This window comes from Equus quagga, chromosome 7 (genome assembly GCF_021613505.1).
Source record: "Equus quagga isolate Etosha38 chromosome 7, UCLA_HA_Equagga_1.0, whole genome shotgun sequence".
Lineage (NCBI taxonomy): Eukaryota > Metazoa > Chordata > Mammalia > Perissodactyla > Equidae > Equus > Equus quagga.
In genome coordinates, this window is record NC_060273.1 from 45057028 (window position 1) to 45072948 (window position 15921).

Sequence of the window (15921 nt, forward strand, 5' to 3'; positions counted from 1 at the left end):
CAAGCCATGCTGTGGTAGGCGTCCCACATAGAAAGTAGAGGAAGATGGGCATGGGCGTTAGCTCAGGGCCAGTCTTCCTCAGCAAAAAGAGGTTTGGCAGCAGTTAGCTCAGGACTGATCTTAAAAAAAAAAAACACCAATTGATTCCCTTAACAAGCTAAATACCAAGTATTTCTGAGAGCAAAAATGACTGGTTTAAATCAGTAATTGAAATCAATTTCTGTTTTGGTAGATTAGAATTCACATGACCTTTGCTAGAAAATACTTGCAAGTTGTTGCATTAAGCAGTTCTTAAAGGTGGTGTTCCAGAATTCCCTTCAGTAGCTAGACTGCAGTGTAACTGCCACTCGTTCATCATCCTTCTAGACTCAGAGTTAGCTGTATTGAGATTAGAATTTAGAATTAGAGCTGCAGGTACAGGCTTGTGCTGTTTGAAGCCAGGTGTGTGTACAGTTTTTACTCACAGAGAGTGAAGGTTTCATCCTAGCTGAGGTATGGTGAGTGGACTCAAACACAGCTGAGAGCCACAGCCGTTTCTACCACTAGGTGGCAGCATTGTGGGAAGATGTGCATGAAGGCCTGCCGACCCTCCTGCCCTGCATGCTCTGAGGCCTGGGTGCACATCTGCTGGCTCGGGCGGCTCGTGCTGCTCCACACACACGGTGGAGAGGTCTGCAGTTGGGCTGGGGATATGGAAGTCTTCCACTCAGAGTGCACCATGCAGCTTGTCTGCAGGTTTAGACAATTTTCAGAAGAGGCACCATTGTCAACAGTACTGTCCCTGATCTTGGCTGAGTTACTCCATGTCTATGGAATCAACATACTTGGCATCGGGAAGGCTCAAGGAGGGTTCCTTCCCTGGGTCCTTCAGTTTTTTTTTTTTTTTTTTGGTGTACACATTTAGTTTTATTGTAACAAAGCAACTTGTACACTTTTAACGTTTAAAACTGAGCATCTTTCCTTTCCAGTGAAACAAAAAGAAAATTTAAAAATAAACAGGAACAAAATTACAATAGAGAATGTCAATTCCAAATAAGATCCTACAGGTTCTGCTGATTCTCCCATTGAGTGGCAGGGCTCAAGTCATCATTAGGAGAGAATTTTATTTTAAAAGTGTCATCTTAAACTGCAAGGATGTCCGTTAAACATCACAATTAAAAACATGCCAAAGGAGAAGCCATGTTGTCAAAATGCCCACTTAACCCATCCAAACATCTCAAACCCACCCTTTGCTGACCTTCTATAACCCCATTTTTTTAAGTTTTTTTTTCAAACGAGAAAGTAGACAGATACATGTTGGTAAATGCTAACTGTCCATATTCACATAGAGACACAGTGTAATCTCTGAGCCCAATATACAGAGAAAGGAGGAAAAAAGCTAGAATTCTATGCACTACTACACAGGGGCCTGGCACCCTCCAGCTTCCAGCAGAGCTAAGGGAGCAGAAGGTTTTTCTTTTTTCCCACAGAGCACGGTGGTGTTGATTCCATAAAGTTTTTGTTGAGACAGGAAGGGATAAAAATGAATTTGGAACAGAAAGGGGTAGAGATTCTTTTCCCACTGTATTCTGCTCAAGGTATTTCCCCCCAAAATAAGTTGAGAACCATGGTATAAAGGAGAGAAAAGAGACCTCAAAAACAGGGCGACTGAGCACAAGACGGGGGGGGGGAAAGACTTGCAACTTGCTCCCAGGGACTGGAGAAAATGAAAAAAGGAAGGGTGGAATCCATCAGTGTTCCATTAGCCATCTTCTCCTTCATCCTCCTCTCCCTCCTCCCCCTCATCATCATCTTCATCCTCATCCCCTTCTTCATCGATATCTTCTAATCCTTCTTCGTCATCATCGTCATCATCATCTTCTCCTTCCCCTTCCTCATCATCCATGTCAGGAACCAAATAGTACTGTAATGGATTTGGCCAAATATCACCTTTGATAACCTCTCCTAACTCATCTGCACCTGCATCAGAATGGTCAGTAAACCAGGTAAAGAAGCTCTCTGGTTCCTCATGCTGTCTCTTCCTGCTGGCTTTATTCTGTGTTTGACTTGAACGTTTCGTCAAATCCTTTCCAGATTTCCATTTGATTTCAGTGGACTTTGAAGACGGATCACCATTCTCATTCAGATGAAATTCTTTGGAGAGAATTTTATTTTCGAAGTAAGGGTTTTCATCAAAATAAAAATCTATTCTGTAACCTGATTTAATATCTTCAAATTCTGTCACTTCAACTCTTGTCAAATAATGCAGTGCCTCTTCATCCTCCTCCCCAAGCAACGCAGACACTTGTGGATGGTTGACAAATGTTGTTACCAAAAATTTGGGATTTTGGTGATCAATTCCGACCTCTTCTGAAAAAATGGTTGGCGGAGTTTGTTATATTTCTGTTCTACTTTCAAAATCTCCTCACTGGCTTGTTCATTAAGTCTGTCTATTTCATTTTGTACTTCATCAATATGTTCAATTGCTTCCTGCTGTTCTTTTTCTCCTTGCGGCAAGTTCACAGAGGTCTTCGACGTCTCTTCTGGCCTGGGGGTGGGAGGCAGTCTCGGTTTCTTCATTTGAGGCGGGAGCGAATTCTGGCGTTTGGGGGCCATGCTGTGAAGAAAATCCAAGAGTCAGACCCAAAGGAAGATGCCAGTATCTGGAAGAAGCGGTGAGAACAGACGGTCCTTCAGTTTTTTACATGAGGAACATCTTTGTTGAAAAATATGACCTGTTGGAGGAAGAGAAGGGACTAGAACTAGGAATTTAGGAAGTGAGGTTTACAACTAAGCTAATCCAGAATGTGGTTTTTGAAAAGTGAGTCCTAGAACCGTTTTGGTTCTTTGGAGCCTTGTGCTCATGGGCCATCACCATCACCTGGGAACTTGGGAATGACCAGAACCGCCCGAGTCGGAGTCTGCATTGTTACTTGAGGCTCCTCACCCCTGCCCCCAGGTATCAACCTTTGCGCTCAAGCTTGAGAGGCACTGCCTTAGGCCATCTGTCCCTCACTGCCCAGACCAGAGACAGGGTTCCAAAGTTCAGGTGCATGTTTGATGTCTGAGCAGAAAAGGTCTGTCTGCCATGATAAATGTTGGCACCTGGCACAAGGATCCTTTGTGAATAATGCTTGTTGAAGTTGGTGCGTGCAGGGTGGGTGGGTGAGGTTGGGAGAAGGAAACGGATGTGCTAAAGGAAGAGCACCGAGTGGCGCAGTGGTGGGTGAGAGCATTCTTGGAGCACGGAGGTAGTACCCTGCTTCCTTGTTTGTACAGATGAGAGCTAAGGCTCCCCAGCAGGTTGGAGTCCAAACTGTGCACTGAAAACAAAGGACTATCTGATGCTGCACCAGTTTGGGGGTAGTGCAGCAGTACGTAAGCTTTTTGGAAAAAGCTACTCAGGTTAAGAGAGGGAATGGCAGGGGGCGGGCTTCTTTTTAAAGACTGGGACCTGAGCTAACATCTGTTGCCAATCTTTTCTTTTCCCCTCCTTCTCAAAGCCCCCCAGTAAATAGTTGTGTATCCTAGTTGTAGGTCCTTCCAGCTCTGCTACGTGGGACGCCAAAGCCGAGTGTGCCTACCCAACAACTTGGCCATGAGGCTGGCCCCTGCCCTGTGCTTCCTCAATAATAAGGTTTGAAAACCTGCAGTTTGGAAGGAACGTGACTTTGAAGCAGGGCACATGGTTTTGGAGGCAGGCTGCACAGATTCCTGGTTTTCCAACCATAACATGATGTGCTAGAGGGAGCAGCAGGTGTGGAACCTGAGCCAGCCTGTGGGGGCACCTTCAGCAGGGAAAGGGCAGGTCTCCAGCAGGGCTGGAGGACTCAGACAGACCAGAGGAGTGGCCGGAGGTGTGCGTCCACTGAGGCTGGAGAAGGCTGAGGCCCTGCAGAGGGACAGACTGACTTGTCTGAACAGCATTACAGTGCTTGTTACAGTTCTTAACCTGAACATTCGAGGCCATTCATTGACTCCTGTCTGGGGGAGGGGGCGAGCATGCGCTCAGGGGGCCTCCAGAGGAAGGCTCTGAGCCAGTTTTCACAGCCCACCAACAGCACCCATCCTAGCACTGCTTTTGAAATTCAGACTGCTGGGCAGGCGCTTCCTCACAGGTGTCTCCAGGAGTGACCCACTGTACCCGCTCCCCATCATCTGCATCGTGATCATTTATATCGACTCCCTATTATAGAAAGGAGCAATTAAGTGCTTAGTGACAGCCTCAAGGTCATCTCTGTGCCTGCTGATGGACTTCAGGGCCCAACTTGTCCTTGGCTCACTTGGGCAGAATGCAGCCTGTACTTCAGAACACAGCAACTCACGGCCCTTACCTCAAATGCACCGCCCCGCTGCACGCGGGGCCTTCAGTCCCGACGTGGGAGTTGCTCACAGGCAGACTCCTTTGGAACTGACACGACCTTCATTTTCTGCACCAGAGTGAAAAAGAAATGATTTTATTTCAGGGCTAATGACAGATATTCACAAGGGTGTGAAATGGCAAATCTCTTGACTGAAGCAGGGAAGGTACACTGGGGGGAAGACAGGAGCCGATTACTCACTACACTAGTGCAACTGCTGCAAAGTAGGTTAATTCTTTGAAAAGTGAAAAATGACAGCAAAATCCTGAAGTTACACCTGAACCGAAACCAGTAGCCCAGTGAGAAGGAAGGGTGTCAATCCCCAGGAGTTCATTCCATACAATTCGGAGAGGAAAGTGGCGCAGCTTCCAGTCGGGCACGCTGTGTTTGCAGTGCCAGCAGCTGGGAGAGGGTCTTACTCTCCTTTGATTCTCTTGGGAAACGCTTGCCAAGCCCCGGTCATCCCCTGAGACCCACAGAGTTTGGCACTGTTCCAAGGCTGCCCACACCCTGAGGACGGCGCGGCCGATGGTCCAGAGGCGGCTCTGCCGGTGCACTCAGGAGCCCGTGGAGGAGCAGCGCTGCAGGAGCAGGGTGTGGCAGCCGTCGCACACGCGCACAGGCCTGGGGTAGGAGGGCAGGGCCAGCTCGTTACTGGAGCATGTGTTGCAGAAGATGTGGCCACAGTTGCGGCAGTGGTGCTAGAGGACAGAAAAGAGGACACGCTGTGGCTCTGCACACCCACTCTGTTTTTTCAGCTTTAAAGGTTTGCTTAATACTTTAGAATCCCTCCCCCAGAGGCATGTAGCAGGCTGGAAGGGGTTCTTCTAGACGAGAGTTTCTCCACGATGTTACTGTGAAATCACAGGGTGCTGGTGGAGGTGTGCACTTGCGTGAGTAAGGTTCTTTTTCTTTAAAATATGTGTTGCTGGACTCAGCTAACTCAGGGGCTTGGTGGTCCACACTCCATAAAGAGCCCAGGCCACTCCCTGTGATCGCCCAGTCCCGGGGTGCTGACTCAAGGTCTCCTTAGCTGGCTCCTCCTGAGGCGAGGAGTCTTGCTTTGTAAACAGGGCTGCCAAGAACCTGGGGCACATGCCAAGATGGACCTGTGGAGCCTCTGCTCCTCCTGGCTCTGTCCATCACTTCCGCCAACAGGCCCACTCCTCTCAGGCCGGACAATGACCTTGAACTGGGTCATTCAGGTGTGGGGACAGCCAGTGGAGCCCCAGCCTCTAGCAGGCCTTGTGGACAAGCGTGACCTCCAAGGCAGCCTCAGGAGAGCTGTTTCTAGCTCTGGACCTGTTGCAAGACCTTGACTAGAATTGGGGAGTTTTGCTTCCTCTTTCTCACAGAGAGGCTGCTAACTGAGGCAGGCAGATGAGAACACATAGCCACCAGTAGTGGATGGGATGGTGTTGGCGGCTTCCAGTTTTCTTGGGAGCTAACCTTGTCCCTGTCCTGCCCAACTAATCAATTAAGGCTGTGTCAATCCTGGACCAAGGGCTGGGCCCAGGACCTGTTTCCAAAACCTGAAGGCAGGCTGTGGAGGAAGATTCACCAGAGGCAAGCGCCCTGCCCTGATTGCCAGTGAGCTCTTGGTGCCACCTGGACAGTTGTGCTGAGACCTGCTGCCCACAGGTTCCCCAGAGAGTCTGTTTTTGCTTAACTTAGCCAGAATGTGGTCCTCTTGCTTACAGACTTTTCAGAAATACACTCCCCCAGACCAGTTCTGCACACAAGCGGCCCCAACTCCCAAATAAATGTGTCCATTGTTGAAGGGACTGTGGTGGGGACAAGGCTTGTGACTGACGGGCTAGGGTCCCCAGAAAGAGGGCAGGCTGGGAGGCTGTCTGCATGGGCCAGCAGACCACGTGCCCTTCCCAGAAGCAGAGGAGGGGAGCACCGACTCAGCCCATGGGCGAGTGGGGGGAGGGCCACCCCACATACCTTTCTCCGGGAAATGGAGAACTCCTTTTCACACTGCTTACAGTGCGTGGCTTCGTCATCTTTCAGCCAAGTGTGGCCCTGAGGAGGAAAGAATCCCATTGCATGGCTTGGCTCCCGATGGACCTTTAGCTGTCCTGGCTGCCCAGCATCCACTGTCCCTTTCCTAATAGTAGCTGGTTTCCTTTGGAGGGACTGTCTCTTCTCCCCTAGATGTGGCCCCACAGGACTGTCCCCACCCTCAACCGCAGCTGGAGCTTGCAGGCTGCAGACAGGGCCTGCCCTCTGCCTCTTGCTTCCCCGCCTCTGCAGTCTGCCCCTGGGCCTCAGGGCAGACTCTCCAGCCCGTTAGCCTTGGACTTGCCCACTGCCTTTCAATAGATGCCCTTTGGCTGAGGTAACCAGAGTCAGGAGCTAGTGCTGGCAACCCCAGCCCTGGCCCAGACACTATCCAAAGTGCCTGCTGACCTGGCAGGAGGGAGAAGGGCCAACCCTATCAGCCAGACTAGAGCAATCTGTGACAGTGGTCCCTGCGTGGAGACAGGAAGCCCCTCTCCACACATGCCAAAGCCCCAGTGCCCAGAGCCGGGCGGGGAAGCAGATGTCTCTTCTGCAGAGAAGGCCACCGAGGCTTTGAAAGGCGCCTTTCCAGAGGTCTTTCTGTGGGAAGCTAGGCTATGTGGTTCACTCAGTCTCACGACTGAGGTGTTCAAAGGGCTCACAGGGCTGATGGACTTTTCTGGCTCCCCAGCATCCGCTGCACGGCCCTCACTTCCCCAATGACACAGACTGATCTAATTGGGAGCCGCAGCCCCGCCCAGGGCTCTCAGCCTGGCCTCCAATAGCTCCCGGAGGCTCCAGAGTCTCATCTTAGAATTTGTGTCCTCCCTCTGGTGCCGTCAGCTGCCATTATTTTGTGCAAACACTTCCATGCAGTACAGGGGATATCAAGGTAAGCAGCTCACAGCAATTACATCCAAGAAGCTTTCAGTCTACCAGGAGGACAAAATAAATTGATGTTACCCACGAATCTGGGCTGCTGTCAGTTGCTGTGACAGTTTGCTGTCTCCGCCCTGTGGTGCACTTGGGAAGCCGGAGGCCCCAGCACACGCTGGAGGTGCCTTGTGGAAGCGGCTGCTTCTGCAGCAGAACGGAGGCCACAGGGTGGAAGCTCTGTCACAGAGGGCCCGTCACTTCTGCTCTGAGCTGCCATGGGAGGCCTGGGGCAGGTGCATCCTCCTCACCACTCTCCCCACCCCAGCAGGCCAGCCTGGCTCCTGCCCCGGATCACCTGGTCCACCTGCTCCCGCTCCTTACGTGGTGTGTGTCATTCTCCTCTCCAAAATGGTCCAGAAACTTGGTCCAGCTCAGGGCTTAAGTAGTCCCCAGAAATGGCACAGAGCACTACAACAGTGCAGGTGGCCTCCGGCCCCTCACGTGGCAGGAAAGGTCTCAGTCTCACTATTAAAAAAAAAAATCCCTGGATCTCTTTCTGTCACCTTTCGCTTCCTTCATTAGGGCCTCTGTGATCCAGGCCTACTGTCAAACTATAGCTGATGGCAGAGGGACCAGAATCAGAAGACCTAGGTTCCAGCTTGGGCCCTGCCACTTGTGAGTGTTGTCTTGACCAAGTCACGTGGCTCTAAGCAGCATTTTATCTGAAGATCAGTGCTAACAACCACTGCTCAACCGCACACTCTCACCCGCTGCTGTGAGGAAACCCAAGAGCGCGCGGCGCATTAGCACGAGCTGAGAGCGACCCGGAGTGATGCTTAGGCTAATAACATTAGTAATCCAGTACCTTCAGGGCCTTATTGACTTCTTTGATGTCTTCCATCTTCAGCTTTGACCTTAAAAAGAAAAAAAAATCATTCATAGCAGTGAGAGAGGCTCTCCAACTCTAAAGCAAGCAAGCCCACAGCACCTGGGGCTCTGTGAGGGTGCCAGGACTGAGAGAGGAGTACAGTAACGTGAGTCATTCTCAAACGCTTGCTTTCCATCCTTTTATAATCCCAGATTCACCGCATCGCCCTGGCTCACGTCTGCCCCGGTCTGAGGCTGACTGGACTGAATCTATCCAAGAAATGCTGATCTGCAAGGGTTCAAAAAGACCTGGAAATAGGTGCAATCATTTACAAACGGAGAATTCTCTCACAGACGCCCAGGCTTCTGGCTTCTCTGGGCGACTCTTCCTGCACGTGACAGGTGCTCGAGGCGGGGGGCTGCTCTGCTCTCAGGTCTGGGCTCCCCCATGGCCCCAGTCCTGCTGCCTGCTCCATCTAGAAGGGTCAGGCGCAGAGGGCATGGTCCTTGCTCTTGCTCCATTCTTGTGAGTGTTAAGAATGATTCCTTAGTTGTCCACATAAAGACAAGACGGAACACGGTCTAAACTGGCAGAATTAAACCAGGTGCGATGAAACACTATGTATTTGTAACCTGGGGGGGAATGGTCCAAGCCCTTTCATAAAAGCTGAGATCAGTCTAAAGTGTCATTGGATCAGCCTAATCTAAGTGTCAAAGTGGCACGGCTCAGAGACACAGGCCAGACTTCCTGGGCAGGATTAGGAAACCGAGCACCATGGCCTTTAGAAACATCCCTGGGGCCCCCAGTACCGACCACAGGCAGCTCCCTCCCAGCCGCACCGGGCTGCAGGAACAGGCCCGCAGACTGACAGGCCCAGAGGCTGCTGGGGTAGGGAGACCTGGGGAACTGAGGTCAGGATGGCAGCCCGAACATATAAGAACTTGCCTGGGAGGTATAGTCGGGAAGCAGCCAGATGTCCCCAAGACAAACTGGGCAGCTGTGTCTGTGGCTAGGGGAGGGTCTGAGGACAGGCTTGTCTTCTCTGTCCTCTGGTGTGGGCTTGCAAGGAGAAGGGAGGAGGGGAGAAAGCACAAAGGCCATTCCTTCGGTAGCCCTGCACATGGCATGTCGCATGTCACCATGGGATTGGGCAGTAGCACTGGGAAGCTGCCATGTGCAGGGGTGCACTTTCCAGTTCAGAGCCCACCCATGTTTCTGAGGCCGGTGGCCCACCAGGAGGGTGTTCTCTGACTCTGCTTACTGTCTGTCCAATGTGAAGATGGGCAGGAAAAAAAAACGGTGCTGGCTAGCTGAGAAGGGGGCAGGGCACGCACGGGCCCCCATCAGACCTCTCTCTGAACACCACTGCAAACCCAAGACACCAGCCTGCACACCTGCTTCTCATCAGTCTCACGGGACACCCCAGAGCCGGCCTGTGCTGTGGGCGGACACCTGGCCTGCCCACCCTCAAGGCACTCCCCTCAGGGTGGGGCAGTAGCACAGGGCACTCAGCCCGGGAGGGGGCAGGCAGGTCTCAGGGCGGGAGGTGCTGGATCAGTAGCCCTGAGCCGGTCTAGAAGGATACGGTGAGTTGGAGAGGATGGTGCCTCTTCACCTCAAACCACTGAAAAAGACCACATTCCTACCGGAGTCGTAACATTTTCCTTTCTTATTTTTCTTAATACTTTTGTGGGCCGGCCCAGAACATTGCTGTAGACCTTATGACTTTCCAGACCGAGAGAAAAATCCTAAGGTTGTACACATCTGTGTACCACTTTATTTTGTGTGTTTCTAGTTCATTCAGACATTGGTCCCCATCTCTGGGCCTTTCCAGTCACAGTGGACTCAGTGCTGGGCCTGAGCCCAGGCTGTCTTGGTCATGAGAGCCCTCATCTCTTTGGTCACTGTGTGGGTGTCAGCACTGGCACAGGAGTCAGGTGGGAGCAGCAGGCGACCTAGGGGCTCGGTGGGAGGGATGGCGAGAGGAACTTTCGTTGCTGTGACGGACAGCCCTGCTGGGCGCCATTCTGCCTGGTAGGGGCCAGACCCAGCTGTGAGGTAAGCGACAGACAGGACAGCAGAGGTGGGAGGTGGAGACCGATTCCTGATGGCTTTTTCTGCTTAAGCCAGTTTGAGCTGGATTTCTGCCACTTGCAACCAAGAGTCCTGACTCATAAGGAGCAGCAGCTACCCACTGGGTTTACAAATGCAATCACCACACAAACGGACAAGGTCCACGATATGCAGTGTGACTGATCGGGTTGTCCAGAGCAGCCGGCAGGACTGGGACACTAGGAAGGGAGCTTTCAAGTTCAAGGGGAGGCAGAACTACCAGGGTCTTTGTGCCTGTAGCATCACCAGCGGAGACAGACCGAGCGCCTCTGGTGGATGTGTGTCCAGTCATAAGAAAGGGAGATGACTACTGCGCTTGTTCATGGCAGGCTTAAGTCCTCAAGCCACAGTGCTCCCTCGGGTCTGCGCGGGCCGAACAAGCGACCCTCTCATCACCCATCTGGTTCCTGAGACCTGGATACTGAGTTAGTGAACACCAGGGTTCTGGTCACTAGAAAACAACAGTCTTTTTTTTCCTTTTTTCAAAGATTGGCACCTGAGCTAACATCTGTTGCCAATCTTCTTTATTTTTTTCCTTCTTCTTCTCCCCAAAGCGCCCCCAGTACATAGTGGTATACTCTAGTTGCGAGTGCTTCTGGCTGTGCTATGTGGGATGCTACCTCAGCGTGGCCTGATGAGTGGTGCCATGTCCGTGCCCAGGATCCCAACTGGTGAAACCCTGGGCCGCCAAAGCAGAGTGCGCGAACTTAACTCCTCGGCCACGGGGCCGGCCCCTAGAAAATGATATTCTTAATGAGCTGACTCAAATCACCACTATGTCCCCAAGGCCTGACTTCTTAGGGGTCACCCTTGAACACCCGGCAGGCCTCCTTGATTGGCCCTCCCTCTAACGACAGGACATAGGTGTGGGGCTCGAGTAATGCACCGGGCAGGCTGGTGTGACTCCATGAGGAGGGGGCCGGTGGCCCTCACGCAGGCACAGACTAGAGGGACAGGGTTCTTACTGGCTGAGATGCAGTCCCATTTCCTGGAGGGCTTGTTCCTGCTCGTCACAAACCTTCTGTAACTCGGCCTTCTCGTCCTGGAGCTCCCGCAGCTCCTAAAATGAATGAACAAACCAGACACTTGACACAGAATTGGAAGTCTCTTTTGTTTTAAGGTTTAGTAATCACAGTGACAAGGTCAGAACGCTTCTCAAGAGCAAAAAGCAGTTTTGCTGTAGTAACCTCATTCAAGACAGGTTACTTCACGGATTACTTCTCACTGGCTCACTTCTCCAGAGTGGGCAACTGGAAGGACGAGTGCCACCAGAGCGGCTCTGCAGAGGGGACAGTGTCAGGCGGCAGGAGGCAGCTACGTTCATCAGGCACGTTTAAAACAGACCCTCACAGGGCAAATGAGGCTTTGCCTATCTGAGTTTCCATTAAAAGACAGATTTGCATCAGCAAAGGCTAGTTTGAATAAACTTTTTTGGAAAGGGCTAGTCAAAATTTCCTGAGAATGAACGAGCACAGCTGATGAAGGCCAAGAGCTGGGATCTCATTTGTGGCCCGAGCATGGCCCGACCTTCTGGGGGCTCCCAGAAGCGAGAAGCTGTGCGCATGGGGAGTGAAGTGCACTAGGGGACAATGGTGCTGACGACGGTTCGTAATCTGGGGCCGGCGCATCCTGAGGACTCAGGCTGGTGAGGGCCAAGACAAAGACGCAGAAAAGGAACTCAGGGCTTCAGGGCTGACCATGGGCAGCAGCAGGCTGAGGCCTGAGTGGGGCAGTACCCCCAGCTGTCCCTAGACCCTCTGCCCCAGAACTCGTTAACGCAGGTTCACAAGGGCACCCTGAGGCTTACTGGTGATGGCAGACATGTCGTTCTTGGGGGGCAGGGGAGGGGGGGCATAATTCAAATCTTAGACTAAAGCATTTTGAAGTGGAGTAACAGGGGCATGTTCCATGATGAGGCAGAACTTTCTAGATGTCCTCTTCTGCTCTCCATTTCCTCTCCTCCCCTCTGGGAGCCAGAGCAGCTCCTGAGGAACCTCTCCTCTTCCTTCCCCAGTGAACCTCACCCCAGGCCTCGTGGGCTCTCCAAGGGACTCTAGGTACTTTCCAACAGAAATCAAAAGGGCCTTTCTCAGCTCATTCAAATTGCACAGCAGTACCCATCACTGTGTTCACAACAAAATTCAGGTCTGGATGCTGCTCCAGCCCAAGGAGCCTCCCCCAACGAAGGAGTGGTGTAGGAAGGCCACTCGTGGCACTCCCCTGAGCCTGGCACCATAGGGAGAAGTGACAGAGGCCTGAGACACCCTCCTTAGCTTCCCAGGCTGCTCCAACCAGAACTGCCAGGACCCTCCTGTCTTCTGGGGAGACCTCTGGTGATTTTACAGCACGGGAAAAACTGGAGACTACCTGAGTTCCCCAGAAGGTCTGGCTCTACAACCAGACCAAGACGCCATGCTGGCCCCTGCTCCTTTTGCTCTCTGAAGACTCGCCACACGCTGCAGGCCACACCTTAAGGTCAAAGACTGAGGACTCCAGGGATGGACTCAACTCAGGCCTAGGCTGGAGGAGATTCAGGACTCTGGTTCAGCATGCTTCCCAGAGATGACCCAGAGCCAGGCGGTTCTTGGGAACCAGGATACCTGACCCTGAGCAGAGTGGCTGACCCACATCTGGAGTGAAGGTGTGCAAAATGTTGGCTGGTTCCTCTCAGTTTCCTCTCCTGCAACCCTACCACAATTCTCCACACAGCAGCTGGCGAGGGTCTTAAAACGCAACGGATCCTGTCTCTACAACAGCTTCCTACTGTGCTCGGAATAAATCCAAATTCCTTCGCACACCTTGGTGGGCTTGAGGTGGGCTCTCCGCCCACCTGAGGCCTCAGCTCAGACCCTCCTTCCTCTGCTGGCCACACCTTAGTCACGCCGCCCTTCTCTCTGCCCGTTCATGACGATAGCCCCTCACGCCTCCTGCTGTCTCTGCCTGAGAGGTGCTTCACCCGAATCTCTGCCTGGCTGTCCCTTGCTTGTCATTCAAGTCTCTGCTTCACCGTCACCCTCTTCTAAGACCACCCCCGCCCCACTGCAGGGACATCTTCCTGTCTTACTTTCTTCGTAGCCCTCATCACTGAGTCTGTTTGCTCACTGGCTTACGCCTTCTCTTGGCCTTTTCCTTCTAGAGCAGCAGCTCCGAGGCGTGGGAACAGCAGCCCAGACCCTGGAGCGGACCAGCGCGCGGGGCCTCGCTCCGAGGAAGTGAGTCTGTGTGGAGTCCACTCGCCCGCTGGAAGGCATTTTAGCAGGAGTTTCTGGAGATGCTAGAAGCTCTTTCTGTTCCAAGGACGGTCCACCTTACCTTTTCTAATCCTTCTACTTGTTGAAGCTCCGCTCGCAGTAGAGAGGACGTATCTTTCTCATGCTGTAATTCTTGCTGAAGAGCTTGTCTTTGCTCTTTTTCTGATTTCAACTCCTTCTCTAGACTCGAGCTGTTTTCCCAAAATGAACTTGAGTTAGTCTCAATGGGAGATTTTCATGGAAAATCCATCAAGCACAACCCAAAATCACTGCACAAGTAATGAGGAACTCAAAATTGCCACGTGAGCATCTTCAACAAAGCCCGGAAACAAGGCTTTCTCTCCCCCAGGGCCACCTGCGCCTCCATAAGAAAGCCCAGGACCGTGTAAGAGAAAGCAGGGACGCTGGACAGTCGTGCACATAGAGAGAAAGGAGAAGAGCTATAAACCCCTAGGGCCGCACAGCAGACTCCTCTACTAAGATGGAGACCCGAGGGGAAAGAGGGTGCCACATTCATCTGCTTTTTCCAACCCAGGGCCAGCTGACAATGGAGGATGCTGGGGGGTTAGGGGTGGGAGAAGGCCGTGAGCCTCAGCCAGAACCCTGATCCCCCTCCCCAGCTGAGTGGCCCTGGGCACACTACGGAACTCCCGGAAGCCAGTTTTCTCATTTGTGAAGAGAGGAAGACAGACATCTCTTCTCTCATCCTAATTCTAGCATTGCAGGGGGACACTCTGAAGTGGGACACTATCTGCCCCCAGTGCAGAGATGGCTTTCCAGTCCTTCCCAAGCACACAGCCCGCCCGCAGGCTCCCTACCACTGCTCCTGCAGCCGGCAGAGCTGCTGCTGCAGCGCGCCCGATCTCGCACCCAGCTCCTGCTGCAGCGTGCGGCTCCGCTCCTCCGCCCGCTGCCTCGCCCTTTCTGCGAGCTGCAACCTAGACCAACGAACCAAGTCTTTGTAAGGAAAGGATCCATGCTCACAATCTATGCTGTGAGTTTTTCATATTCTTCTTGGCTTGGATTTTTTCTTTTTTTTAAAATTTAAAAAATGTATTTCTATTTTTAAAACATTTTAACATTAATACATAGTACAACTGACTCCTTTGTGTGTATAGTTCCATGAGTTTAGCACATGTATACATCTGTGTAACTGCCACTGCTCTCAGGATACAGAACAACTCCACCATGCTGCAAACTCCAGTGCCGCCCTTGGCAGCCACCCCCTCTCCCCACCCCTAATGTCACACAAATGCAAGTATACTGCGCAGAACCTTTTGAGACCAGCCGCTTTCTCTCAGTATATCTTTGAGGTCAATCCCAGTTTCTTTGTGTACAACGGTCATTGTATCGCAACCTGTTTACCCACCCACCCCGTGAATGGCATCTGAACCACTTCTAGTTTCCGGCAATTACGAACAGAGCCACTCTCAACTTGTGTGTGAACCTATTTTCATTTCTCTTGGGCAAACAGCTAGGAGTGGGACTGTTGGGTCACATGGTAAGAGTTTGTTTAGCTTTTTAAGAAACTGTTTTCCAAAGTGATTGTACCCTTTTGCATTCCCACTGGTGCTGCACGGGAGTTGCAGGGGCTCTGTAGCCTCGCCAGCACGTGCTGCTGTCACTGAAGAAGGACTGAGCTGTTCTAACAGGCCTGCAGCGGCATCTCAGCAGGACTCTAATGTACACTTCCCTAGTGGCTAACGATGCTGAAGATCTTGTCATGTGCTTATTTGCCATCCACGTGTCCTCTCTGGTGAAGTGTCTCTTCAAGTGCTTTGCCTATCTTTAAACTGGATTTTTCGTTTGTTGAGTTTTGAGAGTTCTCACAGTCTAGACACAGGCCTTTCGTCAGATATGTGATTTGCAAATTTTCTCCCAATCTATAAATTGTCTTTCTATTCTCTTAACTGTGTCTTTCACACAACAAAAGTCTTAAATTTTGGTAAAGTCCAATTTATTAAGTTTTTCTCCCATGGATAGTGCTTTGACGTCATGTCTAAAATCTCTTTTCCTAACCCAAGGTCACGAAGATTTTCTCCTACATTTTCTTCTAAAAGTGTTATAGTTTTAAGTTTTACATTTAGATTTATGATCCATCTTGAGTCGATTTCTGTAGAAGATGTGAGGTACAGATTTGCTCACGGACGTCCAGTTGTCCCAGCACCATTGTTGAAAAGATTGTCCTTCTCCGGTGACCTGCCTTTGCACCTTTGTGAAAATCGGTTGTCCATATTTGTGTGGGTCTGCTTTTAGACTCCATTCTGATTCACTCACTGACCTGACATTTAAATGTGACAGTGACAAGGGTCTCACTGGCTAGTTCTGACCCCGAGAGGACAATCTGATGCAGTAGCCCAAAGGCTCACTAAGTGAATACATGCTTGGGCAAGGCTGGAGAATCCAGCCCCCTTGCTGGGCAAGACTAGGGACCTGAAGGACAGTCATCCCAAGTCATATGTGCTTT

The 15921-nt window shown here is 51.6% G+C and overlaps 2 protein-coding genes across 3 annotated transcripts in view; both read right to left on the minus strand.

Moving 5' to 3' along the window:
- Positions 1–1271: 1271 nt before the first annotated feature.
- Positions 1272–3455, minus strand: LOC124242080 (protein SET-like). Its single transcript, XM_046666633.1, is given in 2 exon segments — positions 1272–2313; positions 2316–3455. Coding segments are annotated over 2 exon segments (852 nt in total). The 5' UTR covers positions 2596–3455; the 3' UTR covers positions 1272–1741.
- Positions 3456–4420: 965 nt separating this feature from the next.
- Positions 4421–15921, minus strand: part of RUFY1 (RUN and FYVE domain containing 1) — a 54067-nt gene continuing 42566 nt past the window's right edge. For both annotated transcript variants that reach the window (XM_046666631.1, XM_046666632.1), the window contains exons 13-18: positions 14273–14392; positions 13516–13645; positions 11169–11263; positions 8089–8137; positions 6291–6368; positions 4421–5041 (exon numbers count right to left, since the gene is read on the minus strand). In XM_046666631.1, the coding sequence (XP_046522587.1) occupies positions 4898–5041; positions 6291–6368; positions 8089–8137; positions 11169–11263; positions 13516–13645; positions 14273–14392 (616 nt within the window). In that variant the 3' untranslated portion in view covers positions 4421–4897. The remainder of the gene's footprint in view (positions 5042–6290; positions 6369–8088; positions 8138–11168; positions 11264–13515; positions 13646–14272; positions 14393–15921) is intronic.